The sequence below is a fragment of the Alligator sinensis genome, unplaced genomic scaffold (genome assembly GCF_000455745.1).
Source record: "Alligator sinensis unplaced genomic scaffold, ASM45574v1 scaffold65_1, whole genome shotgun sequence".
In the NCBI taxonomy this organism is placed as follows: domain Eukaryota; kingdom Metazoa; phylum Chordata; order Crocodylia; family Alligatoridae; genus Alligator; species Alligator sinensis.
This window is the reverse complement of record NW_005842037.1, coordinates 1253352-1275299: the sequence shown is the minus strand read 5'-3', so window position 1 is coordinate 1275299 and position 21948 is coordinate 1253352. Positions and strand designations below refer to the sequence as shown.

The 21948-nt window shown below is 43.1% G+C and overlaps 1 protein-coding gene across 15 annotated transcripts in view; it reads right to left on the bottom strand.

The window, feature by feature from the left end:
- The window catches only part of GRIP1 (glutamate receptor interacting protein 1), a 432091-nt gene that overhangs the window by 44907 nt on the left and 365236 nt on the right, over positions 1 to 21948 (bottom strand). For all 15 annotated transcript variants that reach the window (XM_025202800.1, XM_025202799.1, XM_025202791.1 and 12 more), the window contains 3 exons: positions 12351 to 12537; positions 11582 to 11727; positions 8360 to 8440 (listed from right to left, as the gene is read on the bottom strand). In XM_025202800.1, coding sequence (XP_025058585.1) covers positions 8360 to 8440; positions 11582 to 11727; positions 12351 to 12537 — 414 coding nt within the window. The remainder of the gene's footprint in view (positions 1 to 8359; positions 8441 to 11581; positions 11728 to 12350; positions 12538 to 21948) is intronic.

Here is a 21948-nt window from a genome sequence, read left to right as displayed (position 1 = left end):
GTCCAAGTTGCTGATGAAGATGTTGAACAGTGCAGGCCCACGGACCAAGCCCTGGGGAACCCCACTGCCCACATCCCTCCAGGTTTAAAATGACCCATCCACCACCACTCTCTGGGTACAGCCCTCCAGCCAATTGGCAACCCATCTGACTGTGTAGACATCAATATCACAATCTCCTAATTTTTTAATGAGAATGGGGTGAGAGACAGTGTCGAAGGCCTTCCTAAAGTCCAGAAAGACTATATTTACCGCGACACCTGCGTCCAATGATTTTGTGACCTGGTCGTAGAAGGCAACCAAGTTGGTCTGACAGGACCTGCCTTTAGTGAACCCATGTTGGTTGCCCCTAAGCATGATCTCCCCTGCTGGTTCCTTGCAGATGTGCTCCTGGATAATTTTCTCAAAGAGCTTCCTGAGGACTGAGGTGAGACTAACGGGCCTATAGTTTCCTGGGTCCTCCTTCCTCCCTTTTTTTGAAAATGGGGACCACATTGGCCCTTTTCCAGTCCTCCAGCACCTCGCCAGAGTACCACGAGTGCTCGTAAAGCTGTGCCAGGGGTCCTGCAATGACCTCTGCTAATTCCCTCAGCACCTGGGGTGGAGATCATCAGAACCTCCTGATTTGAACACATCCAGTCCCACCAGAAGCTCCCTGACTAGGTCCTCACTGACCCTGGGCCTGGCTGCACCTCCCCTGGGACCATCGGGGATCCCGGTGGGGGGGATGACTTGGTCCCTGCTCAGAAAAATGGAGGAAAAGAAATTGTTAAATAGGTTAGCTTTGTTGTCTGTGCCACAGCTGGAAGATGGGAGGTCTGGGGGGAGAGTGCAATGTGGGGGGTGGAAACTGGTAGCAGCATAGATACAGCTTCCAGCTGCCTGGGCCTGGCTCAGTTCCCCACCGTCTGGAAGCTGCTCCTGTGCTGCAGCTGGAGACACGCAGTGGTAGCACAGGTGCAGCTTCCTACTGCCTGGCCCCAGTGTAAGTGCTAGCAAAGCCCCACGCTGTTGATGCACTGCTGAAGCCCTCAGGCCTGTGTTGCACTGGAGCTGGGTATTCCAGCCTGCAGTTTGTAAAGGTTGTTGTCCACTGGCCTAGATGAACATCAGCATGCAGCAATTTACTGTGTAGTGAACTTACCACAGTTTCAGACAAGAGTCCTGAATATGCATTTTCTTACCAATTACTACATGCAAATATCTGCATCATATGGACAAAAAGCTTTTAATAGTGCAGCTACTGAGCATAGCATGAAGTAAAAACTCCCCTTTACAGGTCTATCCTTTAATGAGCAGATAATTCACATTTTGTTGTTTGCAGGATGGCCCCATGCCATATTTAGTGTACACTGTTGAAAACCTGGTCTAATGATGAAATGATTACTTTTCTTATGGGTTTTTCTATGGTATTCATCACCACAGTGCAGTATCAGACTGCTTCACATATATTCATGAATTTATTGTCAAAGTGGCCCTGGGAGATAAGGGGTATTGCTACCTATGTTTTACTGAAAGATTATGATCAAAAGCATCCATTTGTTTTGGGTGCCAAATATGAGATATCAAAGAGATGATACTTACAGCACTTGGTATAATACAGCACTTCATATATTCAAAGCACGGATCCTAGAGATTTTAGGCGAAGCTGTGAGTGTCAGCACTTCTGCAAATCAAACTCCAGGGCCTCAATTTGGGAAATGAAATGACCACATATAAGAAGCATGGATTAGCTCATTTGTCTAATATCACATAGGAACTCTGCAGGAGGGACAGGGTAGAAAGAACCCAGTTCTTCAGGGCAGCATTCTAGGGCTTTAACCATGTGATCATTTCCTTTCTCTTCATGCAGTTCCCTACCTTATTTACTATACACCTTCCAACTTCTGTAGTAAATAAGACAGGTCCTACAGACAGAAGTCTCTTTCAGTAAAGAACCCCGTATAACTGCCGTATAACTGCCCCGTTTGTGACCCTACTCAGTCACAAACCCCGTATAACTGCCAGAGCAGGTCCATTAAGTTTGTTCAGGTATAAGGCAGGGATACAGTGGATACTTCAATAAGGCAGCGATACTATGGAAAATACAGCAGGGACTTAAAAGCGTGGTGCCCCTACTATTTTAGTAATGTCTTATGCCTTGATTAGTCCCATTAGCTTCATTGGGAATATACATGGAGTTATCATCCTTATTTTCAGTAAGACTATTAGAATCTTCTATTCATATTAAAGCATATAAAAGAATGAGTGGACAATTATGGTTTTCAGATTACTGTAGTGAATATATCTTTAGAATGTCATTCAATATAGTTTTCAAATCTTTGGCTATGAAAAAGTAGTTAGTGACACAACAGCAGGTCTTTAAAAAAATCTATATTCTATTATGCTGTTTCAAATCAATATGGTTGATCAGATCTGAACACCTCATAACTACTCCTGGATGTTAGTCCTGCTTAGTAACTTTCATGGTTTGGCCCATTTAAAAAGGGTGATACTGTGTAACATATTGTTGTGTCATATTTAGTTGCAAGGGCCCCGTTAAAAAATAGAGAAGTGCTAATTTCTCTGAACAGTTAACTGAGGGTGAAATTGGTGCCAACTGCAGCATGAAATGTATGGAGATTTATCGTGGCAGACTACAAACTCAGTTTCTGTTCCAAAGCATGCTGAAATCCCTGAGAAAAGGATCTTTCTTACGTATGGAATGGACAGCAAAGTGACCACTAATGCAGGGAAGAATTTGGGGAAACTCAAAAAAAACATTACCGAGAAGGCAAAAGGATACGGAAGGCCACCATAAAAATTGTGTATACGCACCCACTGCACTTAGAAACAGTTAACACAAGAAACTCATTGGTTTTCATTTATAGCAGGGGTACTTTATCCCCAGCCCACAGGCCAGATCCAGCTGCCAAGTTCTGTGTCATTCGGCCCATGGGCTGTGACCCTCCATACCAGATTGGGCAGGCAGGGCAGCACAGGGCCCCCAGATCCTGATAGCAGTGGGGCGGGGGTGGTGAGGGTCCTGGAACCTGACTGACTGGGCAGGACTGAGATCTGAGGGGCCATTTGCTGCCCCAACATGCTGGGATTAAAGCCCAGTGGCTTGTGCTGCCCCTACCAAGCTCTGGCTCTGCCCACCTGGAGGCAGCGTGGGATCCTGGGGCCCAATCCTCAAGTGCAGGGACAGCACAGGGCCCGATCCAGCCCATGGACTAGCCCCATGCTATTCATAAAGGAAGCCAACAGACAACTCTCTGACACCACTTACTACAAAGAACTACAAGAAGATCCTACTCCCCTTTTCACCATGAAACTCAAAAAAATACCATCAAGTCATTTCCATCAGAATTACAAGAAAAACTACAGACCTTAATCCCCCCACTACCCAACTCAGGGACTGTTTATATGCTCCCTAAAATCCACAAACAAGGGAACCCTGGCAGACCTATCATATCCAACCATGGGACCCTAACTGAGGAAATATCAGGTTTCGTCAAATCAATCCTAAAACCACTTGTCACCCAAAGAGCAATTTTTGTCTACAACACTACAGACTTGCTATGGTAATTTAAAAACATAGATCACCTTCCCAGCATCACCATCCTAGTCCCCGTGGATGTTACCAGCTTATATACCAACATCCCACACCAGGATGGCATCCAAACCTGCCTTACATACCTACGAGAGCAAGGTGACAACTCCGAGTACAGACCCAAAGATATTACTGACCTTATACACTTCATCCTCACACACAACAATTTCACTTTTAATAATCAACACTTTCTCCAGACTACGGGCACAGTTATGGGCACCAAAATGGCCCCACAGTATGCCAACCTTTTATGACCCACCTGGAAAAAGAATTCCTCAAGGACTGCACCATCAAACCCTTGCTATACTTATATCAATGACATCTTCCTCATTTGGACTGAAACCTACAATCTCTGACCGAGTTTCATCAGAAATTCATCATCATCCCTCCAGCCGACTATCTCTTGAATGCTCCAGCACCAGCATCTCGTTTTTAGACACTATGATCAGTATCCAGAATGGTAAAATACAGACCACGTTATATAAGAAATCAACAGATCAACATACCTATCTGCACAGAACCAGCAGTTACCCTAAACACACCAAGAAAGCTGATATACAGTCAAGCCCTCAAATACCACTGAATCTGCACTGAGGAGAACACCCAGGTTTGTCACCTCACTAATCTTAAAAAGGCTTTCACTCAACAAAGACACTCCTCCAGAGAGATAGATCACATATTTCAAAGAGCCACCCGGATACCACGTGAAGAACTGCTGCAGTACATAAGAAACCCATCCCCGAATCGCACACCACTGGTTATGACATATCTCCCCTCCCTCAAACCCATACGGAAAATCCTCAAACAATTGCAACCCATACTAGAAGGAGCCCCTATTCTTAAAGAGATCTTCCCAGAGCCACCCATCCTAGCCTTCAAACAAGCACCAAGCCTTGCTAACCTCATCACCAGAAGCAAACTTCCTCAGGCCCAGAACACACCAAAAGGATCCAGACCGTGCCAGGACAAGAAATGCAAAACCTGCCAACACATCTCCACCACCCCCACTATTACTACACCCCACAACAGAGCCATCAGCATTCCTGGATCTTACAGCTGCACCTCCAGATATGTAATATATCTCATCCAATGCACCAAATGCCCTGTTGGAAAATACGTAGGAGAGACCAAACAACTGCGCACCAGAATAAATGCACATCGGAAATCTATCAAAAACAAGAATACCCAATTACTTGTGGGGGCACATTTCTCACAAGAAAACCACTCTCTCTACTCTCTCAGTCCTAATCCTCAGAAGGAATTTACAAAACACTTCTTACAGAAGAGCCTATGAACTTCACTTCATCAACCTCCTGGATACAAAAAATCATGGACTAAATATAGACTTTGGATTTATGATACATTATAACCTGCCTGACATCTGACTCCCCAGGTACCTCTCCATTATTTACCTCCTACATTCATCTCTCTTCTCCCCCCCAACCCAGCCTGTCTCTCACCCACTGACTCCTCAATTTACATCTTCATTGACTGCCTATCTTGCATGCATACCAGCCCAGTCTCTGGCTTCTTTACTATTCATTCCATCCAGAAAGAACACACACTAACTGCAGAGGCTTCCTCAGCCTGCCAAAGGGGTTTTAAAACCGAAAACTTGCTAAGAATTTTTTTTCCAACTATTTAAATAGATCTAATAAAAGATATCAGATTCACCCAAAGAACCTTGTCTACCTATGCCCTTTTATATAACATGTAATTTCTGAATGGAGGAAGGCTGGAGAATTTGGGACCTCTGAACAAATTTGACTATCATTTTTCAATAGAAGTGCAAGGCAATATGCGCCTATAATAATGGGGTCTTTCAGTCACAAAGGCTGACACAGCACTCCTGCTCCCTGAATCCTAGCCTTAAAACCTTGGACTTAAATAAAGCAATGCTAAAGTACTGACCTGAACCAGAGCCTACATTTCTCACTTATCCAGAAACCTGTCTTGGCTTGAATGTTCATCAATCAACTCTCATCCAGATCCAAATTAATCAAGGCACTTTGAAGGCAAGGATGGCACACTATGTATTCTTTACATGCTGATGCCACTGCAGTCTAACTATGTCATTATCACCCACAGAAAATTTATTGCACAAGAGGGGTAACAAGACAGATTGCTGCAGCAACTCCCAGATATCTGTAGTGTTTACCTACAACCAGCCCCAAAATGGAATCTATTTCACCTGAAGCCACATAGTAGTTGTGCTCAAAGCTTGGTAGCTCCAAATATTGTGGGGCCTTAAATTTCAAGAACAGTTCTTCCATTTGTCAATTCATTTTTGAAAGAAATAATTTAGCATTATGACAGTGTCATCAATAAATGTTACACTGATGTTAATATATTATGAATGCCCTAAATTAAGGAAATAGGTGTAAAACTCCTCATCCCATGGTTGCCTCATTTCTTAGTAAAGTAGAACAACCAAGCATGACAGGCATCAATTCAAGTCTTCCATCAGCCAAGTTTGCAAAGTTTGAGTCAATAAGTGTAGGATATAGGATCTGAATACTTTATATTCAAGCACAGAAAGAGAAGGAAGCTTAAACATATTATGAATGGATACATAAAATAATAAAAAGTGAGCATATTAAACATATTGGAGAATGAAACACAGGAAAAAACAAGCCATTCATGTCTCTGTCCAGTTTTATATGCCAATAACACCAGAAAATTATATTGCAAGTGTGGCAAGGATGCAAAGACTCTTAGAAGTTAGGTTCGCCGGACAAAACAAGTATAAGAGCTGTGACTCAAGAGTTCTGAAAAAAAGCCAACAATAACTAAAATGCCAGAGCAAGCTAATTTGTGGAAGTAGCCATGAAATCAAGATTGATCTAAAGTATAACAACAAAGTAGGACAATCTCTTTCCAGTTTTCCTTTGTTCAGTATGTTTATTTGCAGAAATATTTCTTGTATTACCACACTTTTTCCTGACAGGCCTATGATTTTAATTTGCTTCAAACTGCATTTTTTACTGAGCCTCACTGTTTGATTTGAATATATAACTAAGGGGAACATATTAATCCAAGCTTACAGTGCATCTCATTTGTTCTTTAGACATGAATCATGGTACTGAATCGTTCATTGCATTTCTGACTAATTTTATTCTGTGCTGCTGGAAGCTTTGAAAATAAAAATTAAAGCAGAAACCCCCCCTACAGACATTTTGCATACATAACTCTGAATACAACTAATGGCCTAAGTAAGGCCACAAATGCAAAGAAATGTCAATGCATATCAAGCCTGATCCAGTCCTGGAATAACTGTTTAAAGAACAACACCCTTTAACTTTTATGTAGATCATGGCAAACTTGGTACAATGGATCTAACTATGACCAAACTTTAGCCTTCAGACAATGCTTGTTGGTTGCTGTAACAGTGGGGGTGAAGGGGAAGGACCCTTTGATTTCACATGCAAAATGACAATGTCAAAGCATTTTTTAAAATTAAAGTTTTCCCCCACTGTTGTATGAACAGAAGCTTGTTTCCACAGTAAGATTAGGGCCCCCCCTATATGTTACAAGTATGGTGAAATTAACTGGTTAACTGCACAATTACCTTGAGAGGAGCTACACATGAAAAGTATTTAACACGCCATAAAAAGCTCCAACCAACTATAAAGTTACACTTTGAAAATGTGTACTAACTTTAAAGCTGGTTGCTACTGAGCTTTAATTTGCATGTGTAGCAGGGTCTCCCCTGAGGCAGGGAGGCCCATCAGTTGATAGCTCCCAGCCACAGGAGTGCACCATGTCTAGCCTAGGCTGGGAGTGCCCCAACTAAGGGGACTCTCAGCCCCAGCAGCTGTGGATACAGGGTTCTAGCAATGTGCCTCCTGGCACCATACCTCCCAGTGCCAGACCCTCTGGGCTCAGAGATCACAGCTGCTGCAATCTTCCAGTCCCAAGTGTGCATGGGGCACCCTGTGCAGCTGGGAGCCCCGCAGCTGAAAACTCCCAGCTCCAGGAGCTTGCTTGTTGTCAGTGCAGGGAGAGACCAGTATCAGGCTCTCTCTACACCGGTGATAAGGCACGATGACATCTAATGCATGGCAGGAGGCATGATTGTGTGGATCTCATAGATCCCATTGTGCCTTTACCTGCATATGTAGGAGGGCCTATGTTTTCCTCCATGATGTGTACATTATTGGTGTGTTATTGCAGGACTGCCCAACTGTGCTGTTCTGCTGGCATAGAGAGATGTAAAAGGATAAGCCACCTTAAAATTATTCCTTTAATCCATAAAGTGTGTGCATCCCTGTAGCCAGCAGAAGCCCCTCTTCAGGAGTCCCCTGAACTATGAGGATCTGTGCAGGAGGTCCTCTTCTGTGAGCAGGATTCAAGGCTTTACTTGGTACATATTGGCCATTATTCAGGAAAGCATCCCTAGTTAGGAAAATACTTCATGCATCTCAGGCTAATTAACTTCTATTTTTAAGGTACTTACAATAGTACTTGAGAGTACACTTACGTTCTTTTTGAATCAATACATATATGTATTATTCTTGCATGTATTCCATACAGTTGCCCAATAAAGGGTATCACAAAAAATCGTTCTCTTGGACATTTATTGGATCATCCTGGCTACAACATACCAACCCTACTACACATATGCTGTAAGATAAGAAATAGATCACTGATAAAAAAAGGAATAAAAGTACATATGTTGAAAATGATCTAGCTCGTAAGTATATAGTTCACATACCAATTTAATACCTCAGAAGAGTGGGATTTAAAAAAAAAAATCATTTTACTTACAACTTATGGTGATGCCAAGCTCCACGTTATGCTTCTTTGGTAGTTTTACATGAAAGGTCCCACTGCTTGGTATAACGGATTCTGTAATAAAAAAGTTGCCTGGTTGATAGGATACTCTACTTTCAAATATGTGGAGCTATAAACATATGCCAATGAAAACATATTAGTTACTCTCACATCACACCTACCCATTAATGCAAATGATGCAGGTGCAGTGTACTTTATATCTGTGATGATAATGTCACTGCATAAGTTAAGGGTCTGTAGCTCCATTTTTTTGGAGGTTTAAAACTAGATTTATGCAGAATGCATGGATATTCAGGCAACTTAGTTCACTTGTTATCAGCTCAGATATAAGTGGGTTTTTTCCTGTGTGTGCATCTAATACTAGCAAGTTGTTTTAATAAAAAGTATAGTAAAACAAAGTTCTTATCTTCAGGCAATGGGTGGTATAGGATGTATACATTTTAAAATGTCCACTTCAGTGGTTTTCACATCTAATAAAAAGTTAAGGGGCAAAGGCACAGGACACTAAGCAAAGGAATGGCACTAACTGAGTAAATGAATGTTTGAACTACATCTGAATCCTGACTTCTGGTATCTCTTGTACCCTGGATTTTGGCATCTGACCAAAGACTATGTGCCCGCCTCCGTTCGACCAGGCGCTCTCGGGCTGCTCTAGCCCGAGTGGCCGCTCTCACTGACCACAAGCTCACGAGAGGGCCCCGGGAGGTGACGGGAGGCCCCCTAATCTCGCCTGCCACGATTTTGAGTGTAACTTCAGTGGTGGGGGTCTCCGTTAATGCCGCCTCCTGGTGGCGTCGCGCCTTCGGCGGGCACTCACAGGGCTCCGACCTCCCCTACACCCCGGCCAATCGCCACCTGCTGCTGCTGGTCTTCTAGTGGCCTTCCTCCGGCGGCCCCGCCGCGTTTTCGGTCCTGAATTGCCAGGTGGTCCTTACTCCAGGAATCCAAAGTACCCAGGCTGGAATCTGTCTAGGGGTCTCACCCCTCCTGGTTTCTCGGCTGCCCCTAGCCCGTATGGTCCCGAGGCCTCCGCAACACTACAACCACGAGCTAGCCCCAAAGGAAGCCCATACTAAAACTAAAACTCCAACTCCTATATCACGCCTAGCCCAGGCTCTAATCCAGGTGCCTAAGCCCCGACCGATGAGCTCCCCCAGGCTACCGGCCTGTCAGGAGGCTTAAGGCCACCGACTTTCCCGGGTGCCTACTCCCTGGGCTCGTGGCTCCCTCTCTCTGGGAGTCTTGTTTCTGGCGTTCTTTTCTTCGTCGAGTCCGCTGCTGGCTCCCCGCCGGCCCATCTGTCACTTCTCTCGCGGGAGCCGTGGTCAGTTACCTCACCGGTCCCGCCACCCGCACTCCTGCTACGACTGTAACCAGTTCCTCCTCCCGTCGGGTTGCCAACGTCCTCTTCCTTTTTATCCGCGGCACCTTTAAGAGTGCAGTCCTCACTGCTGTAGCCGCAACTCTCTCTCCCGGCTCCTTTAATGCGGCGGCTCTCCCTCCCGCGCGCGAGGCGGGCGTGCTCTCACCGCTGTTCTCCCGGCAGCTGCTGCAGTTAGCGCCGCTGCCTCAGCTGACCCCGTCGGGCTGGATGCATGTGCCTTGCTGGCACAGGTCCCGCTCTCGGGGTTCCCTGCAGGCTTCCCCCGCCTCCCTCCTGGCTCCGCTTCCAGGGCCGCCTTTTATCTCTGCCGGGCGGCGTCTCCTGCTGGCATCGCCCGGCCCCAGCTGGATATAAGCGCGGCTTACGAACCGTGCTGGCGGTCTCCCCGCGCGCGTGTCCCTACTCGCTCCGGCCTCTGTGTGGGGTAAGTAGGTGGTTACTTCCCCTCTGGTCCGGCCCCGGGGTACCCTTCTAACTCCGGCGTCCCTGGGACAGACTATACATTTCATTTTAAGTTGCAGTAGTGTAGAGATGTAAACACATGCCTGCAAGCAGGTGGAAGTCTGATCCTGCTGCAGAGAAGTCAATGGTAGTTTTGTGGCAGCAGTTTTGTCACAAACATTCTAGGGAAAAACTGGTCTAAAGTTTGAAACTTTGAAGCTTTTTTCCTCTTGTAACCTGAAGCAGACTTAAAATTCACTCTCCTATTTTTTAATATTGCATTTTAAATGAATAATAATGGATGGATAATATCCAATAATCTAGCTTTTTAGATTTCAATGGCTATTGGCTTATGAGGTTGTCACTTAGAATTAGTACACTGGCAACACTTTGCTAGGATTTTGCACATGGCCATTCATTTAAGTTCCATTGTAAGTATGTGTACACCATGCAAAATCATAGCAGAGTTAACACTATATTAGCTTCTGAGGAGCTAATATAAGATCAGTGGAGTGTCTTAATGGTACAGCATATTTAGCATTGTGTATCTATAGAAGCTGATTAGTTTCTTCAAATGTGCTGTCTTCTGTTAGGACTCCCATTTATTGCCATTACCTATGCATATAACACAGGCAAACCATGGCTTTCTATGTCTATTGTACATGATGCAATGCCTTATCAAAAAGTAGAAAGAGGTAGTTAGCCATGTTAGTCTGAAGTCAGGCAGAAGCCAGAGTAATAGTGCACCTTACAGACTACATGAATCAGAGATGCATCAGCTTTCGTGAGCAACAGCTCACTTCATCAGATACATCTCTGATTCAGCTAGTCTGCAAGATACACTTCTACCTTGCCTTCTTATTAAAAGATCAAGGAAGGCAAAATGCACCGGTCACTTTAACTACAAATTAACTATGATTTTAATTGGTATTCTTCTCGTCTAAAGAAGCTTCAACCTGATGCGTCACACAAAGGAACCATTCAGAGTTCTCCATTCATCCGGTAATAGCAGCACACATTTCTATACAGCAAAGTATGTCATTAGCAGAGTATTCTGGGTAGAAGCATTTGTCCTGGCTCAGCAGAACATCCCTATCTCTGGAGATAAATATGTTTGGATACAACTCAGACAAAGGGACTGTCACCAGCTTTTTCTTCAGCACTTGTCATTACCATTTGTGTTCTGGAGCATGCTGGAGGGCAGAGTGCAATGAAAAAGCTGCACAAAAAGGCGCATGTTTCAGAGAAGTTACTTGGCAAACAAAGGTCACAAATATGTGAAAATAAAGTTCCATATTAAAAGAATCCAAATGCACCTGGGATTCATTTCTAATACTGTCTTGCAAGATAAAACAATTGTACATTCATACCTGCAACATCAAACTCAATTTCCAAAGTGGCCTTGTTAGTGATGGAAGAGTCTCTCAGAAGCTGATTAGCTTCTTCAAATGTGCTGTCTTCTGTTGGGACTCCATTTATAGCCATTACTCTGTCTCCTATTTGTAGAACCCCACACCTTGGTACACAATAGTACAAGTTAGCCATCAGAAGTTCAGGTAACCAGGAGTAAAATAAAATAAATCCAATCTAACATGGATGTATAATATATCATAATCCAATAGCCTATATACATTATAGGTTAGAAGCCTGCAGTTGGACTGACTATTGAGCTAATGTGGAGCTGTATGAAACTGCATTATTATGAACAACAAATGTAAGCATGCAAGTACATTTTAAATATTCTAAAGATATAATTAATAATTCAAGACCAGTACTTCCTAAGATTTTATCTGAACTAAACTGCAGCAAAGACAGATGGGGTTCTCCCTATGGCACAAGAAATTTTTGCATGTCAGAGAATTTTTTATGGAGTGCCCTCTGCCCCCCTCTTTTAATTAACGTAGCCTCCAGTTTCACTTTGGAAGAATCTGCAAAGTAAAGGCACTGGTGCTTGTTATTCTTCTTATACCTGTTCAAGAATATAAAATGTTATTGTCAGAACAGAGAATTCATTATGTATCATATTTCCACTGAGCAATGCTGAGTAATTTATCAGAAATCTCAAAGCAACCAACCCAAAGTAATCCCAGGAACACTTAGGAAAATATAGTTAGGAGCAATCATCTCAAAAAGCCTCACCTTTCTGCAGGGCTGTCAGACTCAATATATGAAATCAGAGGTGGAGAAGACAACGTCTCAGTGGCAAACACGCTACCCTGGAGCTGTATCCCAAACCCTACAATGGGGTCAGCTGTCAGCACTACTTCTGTGGTTTCTGTGTGGACAACCTGCCCAGCCAGACCAACAGTGCTAGAGGCTAAAGACACTATAAAATAGAGCAGACCAGAGGGAAAGACATTCAGACATAGGCAGTAAAAATGTAATTGTTTTCTGACATAATTCACCTACTATGCAATAAGCTCACTGAATTCCAGAGACTACCAGCCTCTTTCAAACTCTATTGAGGGCAAAGTTTATAAATGATATTATGATAGATAACAGAATAGAAAACATCTGGTTTTACAATGTAATGTTATTCTCTTCAGCAAATAAAAGGAAGTTGTCTGAATAACTTTCTTAAATCCTGTTTGTAATAATTTATGATTGTGCAACAGGATAGACTTCTCAAAAGAACCTAAGGCCCCTGGCACATTATACTTAAGAAGTGATTAACCAGTTAATTGCATATAGAGTAGTTACCTGGCCATATGTTAATGCAGTTAACGGTGTGTCAAAACAAGGAAGAGAGGAAAACTTGGTTAACTGAGCTTATGTAATTCAAATAGTCAAACGTTAAGTTAATAAATAGTACAGAACTCACTACAGATAGTGAAGACATAACTCCTGTCTTAGCAGCATGCCTAGAGCATTTGCCTAGTATTAATATATAATGCATTAGAGTGGGATTTTCAAAAGAGCCTCTTAGGAGATTTAGGCTGAAAGTCTGTGGGAGTTGGACATCTACATCCTGTATGTTCCTGGCAGATGTGCAATTAAAGGCACAGTTACATATATTTTGTGTAATAACTTTGTGGCTAGTTCCTATCAAGACATTAATTGAACATGTGGCTAGGCTGGGGCTCTCAGCTGTGGGGGCACACCATGTACTGCCATGGCTGAGAGCTGTCAGCGATCTGCGCTCCCAGCTGCAGGAGCTTGCTACTTGTCAATGCAGGAGGAACCTAACACCAGATTTCCTCTGCATGGGCAATATAGTGTGATGGGATCTGGTGCTTGATCCCACAATCGCACCTCCTGCCATGCATGTGTGACATGGCAGGAAACATTATTGTAGGGATTGCACATCAGATCCTATAACTGCACATCTGCCAGAGACATACAGGATGTAGATGTCCAGCTCCCACTGACTTTCAGCCAAATTCTCATAAAAGGCTCTTTTGAAAATCCTACTCTAATGCATTATGTAATAGCACTAGGCAAATGCTCTAGGCATGCTGCTAAGAAAGAATTTATGTCTTCACTACCTGTCATGAGTACTATTTATTAACTTAACATTTGACTATTTGAAATACGTAAGATCAATTAACTAACTTTTCCTGTATTATAAACCAGTATATATAAACATATTTAAGGCTCTATATGGTTTTTCAAAAAGGCTGACTATCTCAAGCACAAATGCTCCTCCATGCTATTAAGATACCCGTGTTACTGATAGGTTTTTCTATGCTCTTTGTTTATACACAGCTCATCTGAACTTGCTGCACTGCAGCACAAGTCAAGAGAAAAATGAGTGAGATTCATCACAGATACTCAGAAAAGGAGCAGGCTGCACCTTGGGTACTTTGATCTCTACCTAATGAGTTCTTTTATCATTGTTTATATGCAGACATTAGAAGACACATCTTATACATAGGACAGAGACTAATTCTTTTGGCTTCTAGTCGAAACAGCAGAGCAATACTGTAGCAGCATTCCTAAACCTTTCAACACTTTTAGTTCTGAAGTGTTCTCCCTTTATAAATCTAGGCTACTACCCTGCCCTCCTCTAAATTCCTTCAAGGCCCATTTCTTCTGGCACTGCCTACAATAAATTAAGTAAGGTTTCATGGCTCATCTGAGGGCAGTTTAAGAGCTTTGTAAGGTTTTAGGAAGTAAAACAAAACTGCTGCTTGTTTTTGCATTTTAGAAATTGTTAGAGCAACAGTCCTCAAGTCTCAGTGGTTTCCCTTCTGAGTAGGGTGACCAGATGGGACACTGGGAAATCTGGAACACTACCCCTGCCTCTGCTCTTGTTCCTCTTCACCCCTGCAGGCTGCAGGGAATCAATGGCTCATGGTTTTTTACTTCATAGGTGTTAGTCATCACCTGTGAAGTAACGATTAGTATCAATGGTCATTTCACTAATGAAGCTAAATTATTTTAAGGCAATTTTGCTGTCTGCTAGGGCTTCCTATTTCACAGCTCCTGCTGCTCTGCCTCCACACCCCATGCTTACGATGTTTGTTTTCACTTTCACTGGCCAGCCGGGACTGACCTCCGAAATCTGGGGCCATCCTAGCCAAATGGGGAGATACAATCACTCTACTTCTTAGGGACTACGTACATAGTCCCTTCAGTTTAGGGTTTAAAATTCCAGACTTTTGCTTTGACTTTCAGGTTCATATGATTCTACAAACTTGGGTCTTGATTTGATACCCATGGCAGTCAACAGGAAGCTGTTCAGGGATTTAGCTCAGGCCCTCAACACTGTCTCTTCCTTTTTTTCTCTCATCTTCCGCACACTTGATGAGGCACCACCCTAACAATGACATGTAGCTCTTACAAAATCAACGTTAAAAAAATTAAATAAATAATAAAAAAGAACACCTATAATCTTATGGACCACCATGAGCCCTAATTACTGATTATTCTTATCATCTTCCCTTTCTTATGTTGCCACATCCCTTCCTTTTGTCATCTTCCTTTTTTGTGCATTGTCTAATCTTATTCTGCAAACCATTTGGGCAAACATAACAGGCTTGGAGGACAGCTTCTTCATTCTCAGAAGGCACATAATTTCCAGGATGAAAAGCTTACAATTCTTCAGGTAAAGCACAAGAACACAATAACTAAGCCACAGCCTAACTAGTTAAGTTTCCCAGTTTGCCATTAAATATCGATATACTTTTCTCAACATACTCTTCAGCTCTTAACTTGTCATAAAGTTTTGACAAAACCAATCTGAATGTGCTAAAATCACACTTGATTAATGTCAAGCTGGCTACACAGAAGTGCAGATGTTTTAGGAACTGACAAAATTCTGAATTCAGTTGTCTCCTATGATTTAACTTGGACAGCTTTCCATCATTTGGGTGCAATGAATTGTGACATGACCTAGTTCCAAACATAGGGCTGGTACAGAAATCAGGATCTTCAAGTTTAAATGTGAGAAGAGAAAGAAAGAACTCAGATTATATCCTGCCAGTCCCTTTTTAGCTTCTTTGTGGGCTGATTTTACTTGTGACCTTCGTATCAGGATATACTTCTGTGAAATAAGAAACTGACTGGGTCTACAGCTTCTTTCAATTTGCTCTTGATTTTATGCATATATGATTCCTGCTCTTTGTTGCTAACTGAACAAAGACAAATTTATACTAAGACTGTGGGCCCTGACAGAAATGACGGTTTGTCATGCAGTTGGGCCCCTGAAGGTGCTCTATAGCCATGCCCTGACAGAAGCGTATGGCTGCAGAGCACTTTAAAATGCCTGATTGTGAGACAATCTGAACCCTCATTACATGAAAATGCTAATAAGCTAACTGCAGTCATGATCTCCAGCTTTCACATTTACTACAATAAAGACGAGAAATGGCCATTTACTGCTTTTAACACTTTTAGATTAAAAATACAGATACATTTAGAAACGTTATCAAATGCCCCAACAACCTTCTAAAACAAGGGTGGGCAAAATATGGCCCACGGGCTGGACTCGGCCCACCAGGCAATTGCATCCATCCCACAGGACCCCTCCCTAAGCCCTGGCCCTGGGCTGCCCCTCTGCAAGCCAGAACATCCCTGCAAGAGGTGCGGCTCTGGCTGCTAAGCAACTACCCCCCACTCACCTCAGCCTGGCCTGATCTGCCCCCAGCCCCAAGCTAGGGGTACTAGAGACAAGAAGCCTCTGCCTTGTAGAGGCTTTTGCCTGGCCACCCTCAGGCTGTTTCCATCCCTCTGTCTGCAAGAATAGGAATTCAGGTAAGGGGCCCACTGGGGGAAAGGGGTGGGAGCACAGGGAGCCATGCACTGTGGGGCCAGGCTGGGCTGGCCCTTTACCCTGATACCATGTGCAGCTGGGGACTAGGGTGGGAGCATTATCGGGCCAGGCTGGACTGGCCCCGCACGATGTCACCACTTGCAGCCAGGGACTTGGGTATGAGCAGGGTAGCTACATGTTATGAGGCTGGGTGGAGCTGGCTGTACACCCTGCCACCATGTGCGGTCAGTGCCTGGGGTAGAAGCACAGGAGCTGTGTGTTATGGGGTCGGGTGAGGCTGGCCCCACACTCTGCTACCACATGTGGCCAGGGGCTGGGCTGGGAGTGCTATTGGGCTGGGTGGGGCTGGCCCCGCACACTGTTGCCATGTGCAGCCAGAGACTTGGGTGGGAGCTGTGTATTATGGGGCTGGGTGGGGCTGGTGCCACACGCTGCCACCACCTGTGGCCAGGGATTGGGGTGGGAGCACGGGGAGCTGTGTGTTATGGGGCTGGGCAGGGCTGGCACCACCTGCAGATCCAGGGACTGGCACATTTCATGGACTCCAAGGACCACCCCCCACATACACATCATCTCACATACCCCACCCTCCACCATACCCCGAAACATACCCATACTCTCTTTCACCCCTGACCATAACCCCACACCCCCCTCAACCACATACCCCACACCCCTCCACACCCACTCCCAATCCTCCTCCACACACCCCACCCACCATACTCACACCATACACACACATCCCCCACACCCCACCACACATACACCCCTTTACCCCCACACACACAATATATAAGAGTAAGAGTATATTTTGAGCTGTTATGCAATCACAAGTTGTAAACAAATAAATCACGACAAAAATATTTTTTTAAATAAAATTAAAATAAGTTATAGTAAATGTATGATTTTTTTAGTCTATGATTTGTTTTTTTTCCAGCTAAAAGATAGCAGCACCCTCCCTCCCAAAAGGAGTAATTCTGGGGCAAGTTGGGGCACTTCCGGTAGCAAAGGGCAGGGGTTAGGGGGTGGGACCTCCAGTCCCAAGATGGCGACCAGGGGGGCACACTACCCATCAAAGGGTGAAGCTACACCAAAACTCATTAAGTGGCCCTCCAGCTGAAATAACTGCCCGCCTCGTTCTAGAAGTTTCTGGATCATAGCTTCCAACTTCACACAGCTTTGTTTCAACAAGCTCTTTTCCTTAACGTTAAACCACAATTATTCTACTCATTGGCCACATCCTTGTTGCCCATCCATGTCTCAATCCCTTCTTCAGCAGGCATCTATGTAGCTCAATAACTTTCTCATTGTTTCTGCAGATGCCTAAAGAGAATATTAACGGTCCCACTATTTTTCTTTTAAGAACAGTTAAGTGCAGGTTTAACTTTTAAGAATAGTCACAGATGGCTAAAGGTTAGCACTATTAACACTTTAACAATGTTGGTGCCTAGAAAGTAAACGTTGTTAACACTGAAGTAAAAGGAAAAATATCTAAATCAACCAATACATTTCCATGGGGCGGGGGTGGGCGGAAGAAGGGGTGGCACAATGCTGCCCTCAAAACCTACTTGTACAGTTGTAAGATGCCAACCTCTGTGGACATCCACGCAGCATTAAGGCTTTGGCATCTATGGAAAAACTTCTAGAACCTGTATGTTTAAAAATGACAGCAACAGGGGCCACACAGTGCCACATCCAGCTGCCTGAGTGACATTGAAAAGGCTCTGTAAATGGGGGAGGGGACAGTCTTTGCATGACAGCTCTGTCCCTTGAAAAGTCAATGTCTGTGTGTGGGTAGAAATAACTTCTGTATATGGTAAAAGGGGAAGAACAGTTAAGGCTATCAGAACTCCATCTTAAATGGCATTAAGGATAAATGGAGACAACAGGTTGGTTAGGGCCTTCAGAAACGGAGACAGTTTGGATAAACATCTGAATGTCTGGATGTTTCTTAGAACTGGGCTCCAAATCTCTGGATGTCCTCCTGGTCCTATACTTTGTCAGGAATATGACTGGAAGCAGTCAGAGCCTCTGTGTGAAAGAATACCCTTTAAGACATGAGCCACAATGAAACAAACAAGCATGCTTACTCCTAGGCCTAGTTTACTGCATGCTTCTATACATACAGAGGACAATGAGATTGGCTGTTACAACAAATGCTTTCAGTGCAAGTTATTAAGAATGCTAAAGGCTGGTTTGCTATGTAGATATGCAATGTTGAGTTTGGGGCAACATATTTCTTATTTTTATCCTCCTAAATGTCAAAGAAGCAGTACCAAAAGTATTTAAAGGGGATTAGAAGTATTATTTTATTAGGTTAATGTTATATTTGGCAGGGGAACATTGAAAAAGGTAAAATAGTTCATATTTTTATATGCAATGGATTAATCAGCTAGGAGTAACCAAAATATGATAGATGAGGTCTTGTGAAAACCAAATCATATGGACTCAAGTCCAGCCCTAATTTCTACCAGGTGGGTGTCTATGGTAACTATTACATAAGCTCTTGGTACCAGTTTGTGTCTAGGCATTTATATAGCTCCATCACATAGCTTTTGGGGGTCTAAATTTTACTCAAACAACAATGATGTTGTTTCCATGGTAAGTAACATCCTTCAAAGTTGAAAAGGAACAGGAAGCTTAAAGGTGAAAAACAAACACATTAAGTGGAATAAATAAAACGTGATGCAAGAGGAGCCTTCCATTTTTATAGCTTCAGTTGGGAAGCCCCGCAGAAGTAATGTGCCATTGCAAACCCGCAGCAATGAAGTGTTTATTGTACCTTACCCAATCAAACTTTGTTATCACAAACATGGGATGATTATATAAGTTATGTATGTTTTCTTAAACAAGAAGCAATGAAAAATTCAAAGCATTCTTTACTAGTACATTATTTTCTTACACCTCAGGAAACAGAAATGCTAAAACATAACTTGCTGTTGCCTTAAACAAATGGCAACAGTCTACATCTGGCATAAACTTGGGTTGTCAAACAGGGACATAGCTAATTTCCATAAGCTCCGCACAAGAAGAGCAGTCTTGTCCAAAACCCTCTACTTAGCAGCAGGAGCAGTCATTTTCCTTAAGGATCATAGGAATTCCTTCACTGGATCACACATAAGGTTTATTTAATGTAGTGTCCATCTCCAGGTACAGCTATACTGTAGTGTACTAGACAATGCTATACTACAGTGAAAAGATATCTGATTACTTTTAAATTACCTGGTTCAGTGGCTGGTAACAGTTTAGGTACAGCAGGACAGAGTTCATCATTGGTTCCAAAAATTCCCCAAGAAGTAGAGTAAATTAGACTATACCCTCCTCTGTGCTGTGCATGGGACTGCAGTATGGACATACTTTCTGAAAATAGTTATTACTACTTGCTTATGTGAAAGGTGTCAAACAAATATGGAATGACCTTCCTCCCTTCCCCCTTCATATAATATCATCCTATATCTAACAAAGATTGTTATAAACTTTGAAGCATGAAGATTAACATCCTTTCATGGTTGGCAGCCACCCCCCAAAGCTTTCTAAATGCAGAGCCATTCTTAGGAAACTCCAATTGAATTTCTTATGGAATTGAAGAATGACATTCTCTGTTATGCAAAGGACTGGTACAAAACCCATGAACCACGTAAGTGGCTATTTTATGGGCTTTATATTGGTCCTTTGCACTCAGGTGAATTTCATGGAAAGACTTCTATGAATTAAAAACAATTCCTAAAAACATAGTAAAACAAGTCATGACTGTCACCAGGGTCTATAGCAGTAATAAAATTGCCTCAGGTAATAAAAGTTTCTTCAACTGAACAGACAGACCTCTGCTTTATAATATAGCAGAATCTAAGGAATTATTTTGCCATAGGCAGAATTTACTGTTATTGCTCTCCAAAGCAGTATTTATGTAATAATCCCACTATTTTTCCATGTCTGGTCATATACATGCACATGCAAGAGAGAGGGCATACATACTTTTAAATGTCTAATTTCAGCAATGCCTTATTAGGGATTGACAGTTTTTCAAATGATGCAAAAGAATGCATTAGCAGGTCAATACAGGTACTGCATTAAATGGTTGATCCGATAAAAAAAATATATCTATTTAAGGCTGTGTACACACATTCAAATAATCTGGGAAAATTCTCCCTGGTTTGGTCTCCTGGTAGAGAAACTTACCCAGAGCCATGTCTACAGACATTTGAATACTGAGGCCCAGGAAAGCGGAGAGCTTACAGTGCTGGCACTGTTCAGCCAAAGTGGCCCCTGTGCACACATCTCAGTGTGCTCTGCAGGCTCCCTTAGTCAGCCTGGTGACAAGATAGCGGAAGTGCATAGGGCAACCCTGACTGGCCAACCCAGACTGCCCGTGGTCAGCTTTTGTTTCCCTGCAGCACAATGGGGGGATTGAGAGGGGCACGAGTAACATACTGTCTCCTGAGAGAAGGGGGGAGCGGAGGTGCTGGAGGATCAAGTTCTCGTCTGAGAGAAGCCACAGCATGTACAGATATTCACTCTCCCAAGAGAAATTCTCCTAGGAGTGATTTAACACTGGCTGTTCCCAGGTTATTTTTCTCCTGGCATGGCCATTTTTACTCTAGGAAAAAAAGCCTGAACAACCGTACACTCATGGTTTCTCCTGGGAGAGCAGCAACTCTTCCAGAAGAAACTGAATATCTGTATAAGGCCTAAGAGTATAGCTACCTAAAAAGATTTGCACTCCAAAAGGACAAGTAAAGAAAAAAATCCCCCTCAGTTTCACATGGGGCTCTTCCCCACAAAAATCAAAGCTGATTTACCTTGGCAAGAAACTGCCATTTTGGGGGGCATTAACAAGTGTTTGCTTAAAGGTGATGATTAGTGCTGTGGTGGAAATCCACAGTTTTTATTCCCTAGATTAACTTGTTTGTTAGAGAAAACAGTTAAAGTTTATCTTTGTCCAACAGTTCCAAACCCACTGACCCTGAGGTTGGATAACATGATACTCAAGGGGCGTGTCTACATGTGATGCTACGTTGATGTAGCTTGTTGCTATGGTGACATAGCATCGGTGGGCACAAACCATGATGCTGACACTACATCGCCACAGCAATGAGCTACGTCGCCATAGCTCATCCCTATGGCAATGCAGCATCCAAAAATAACCATGTGCCGCCGAGACTGTGCACTACCAAATGTACAGTCAGGGGCATGTATAGATGCACCTAAGGTTGCCTCCACCACTATGTTTCTATGATCTCATCAGAGTGTCAGTTGGGCCAATCTTATGTTTGTGCAGAGCTCTGTTTAAGTCAATGACAAATGTATTTTTTTGTGAAACAAGGTTTCTATTTTTTTTCTGCAAATACAACCATATATTAAAAAGGGAAGTATATAAAAACACAAAACTTAGCAATAATGTTATTGTTCTAACTGAAACTCACAAATGCATTAGCCAATACTAAATGTCATTATTATATCCTTGAAATTCCATGCAACTTTGCAAAGTCTGCTTCCTTAGACTTTTCCTGAAAGAAAAGGGCGGGG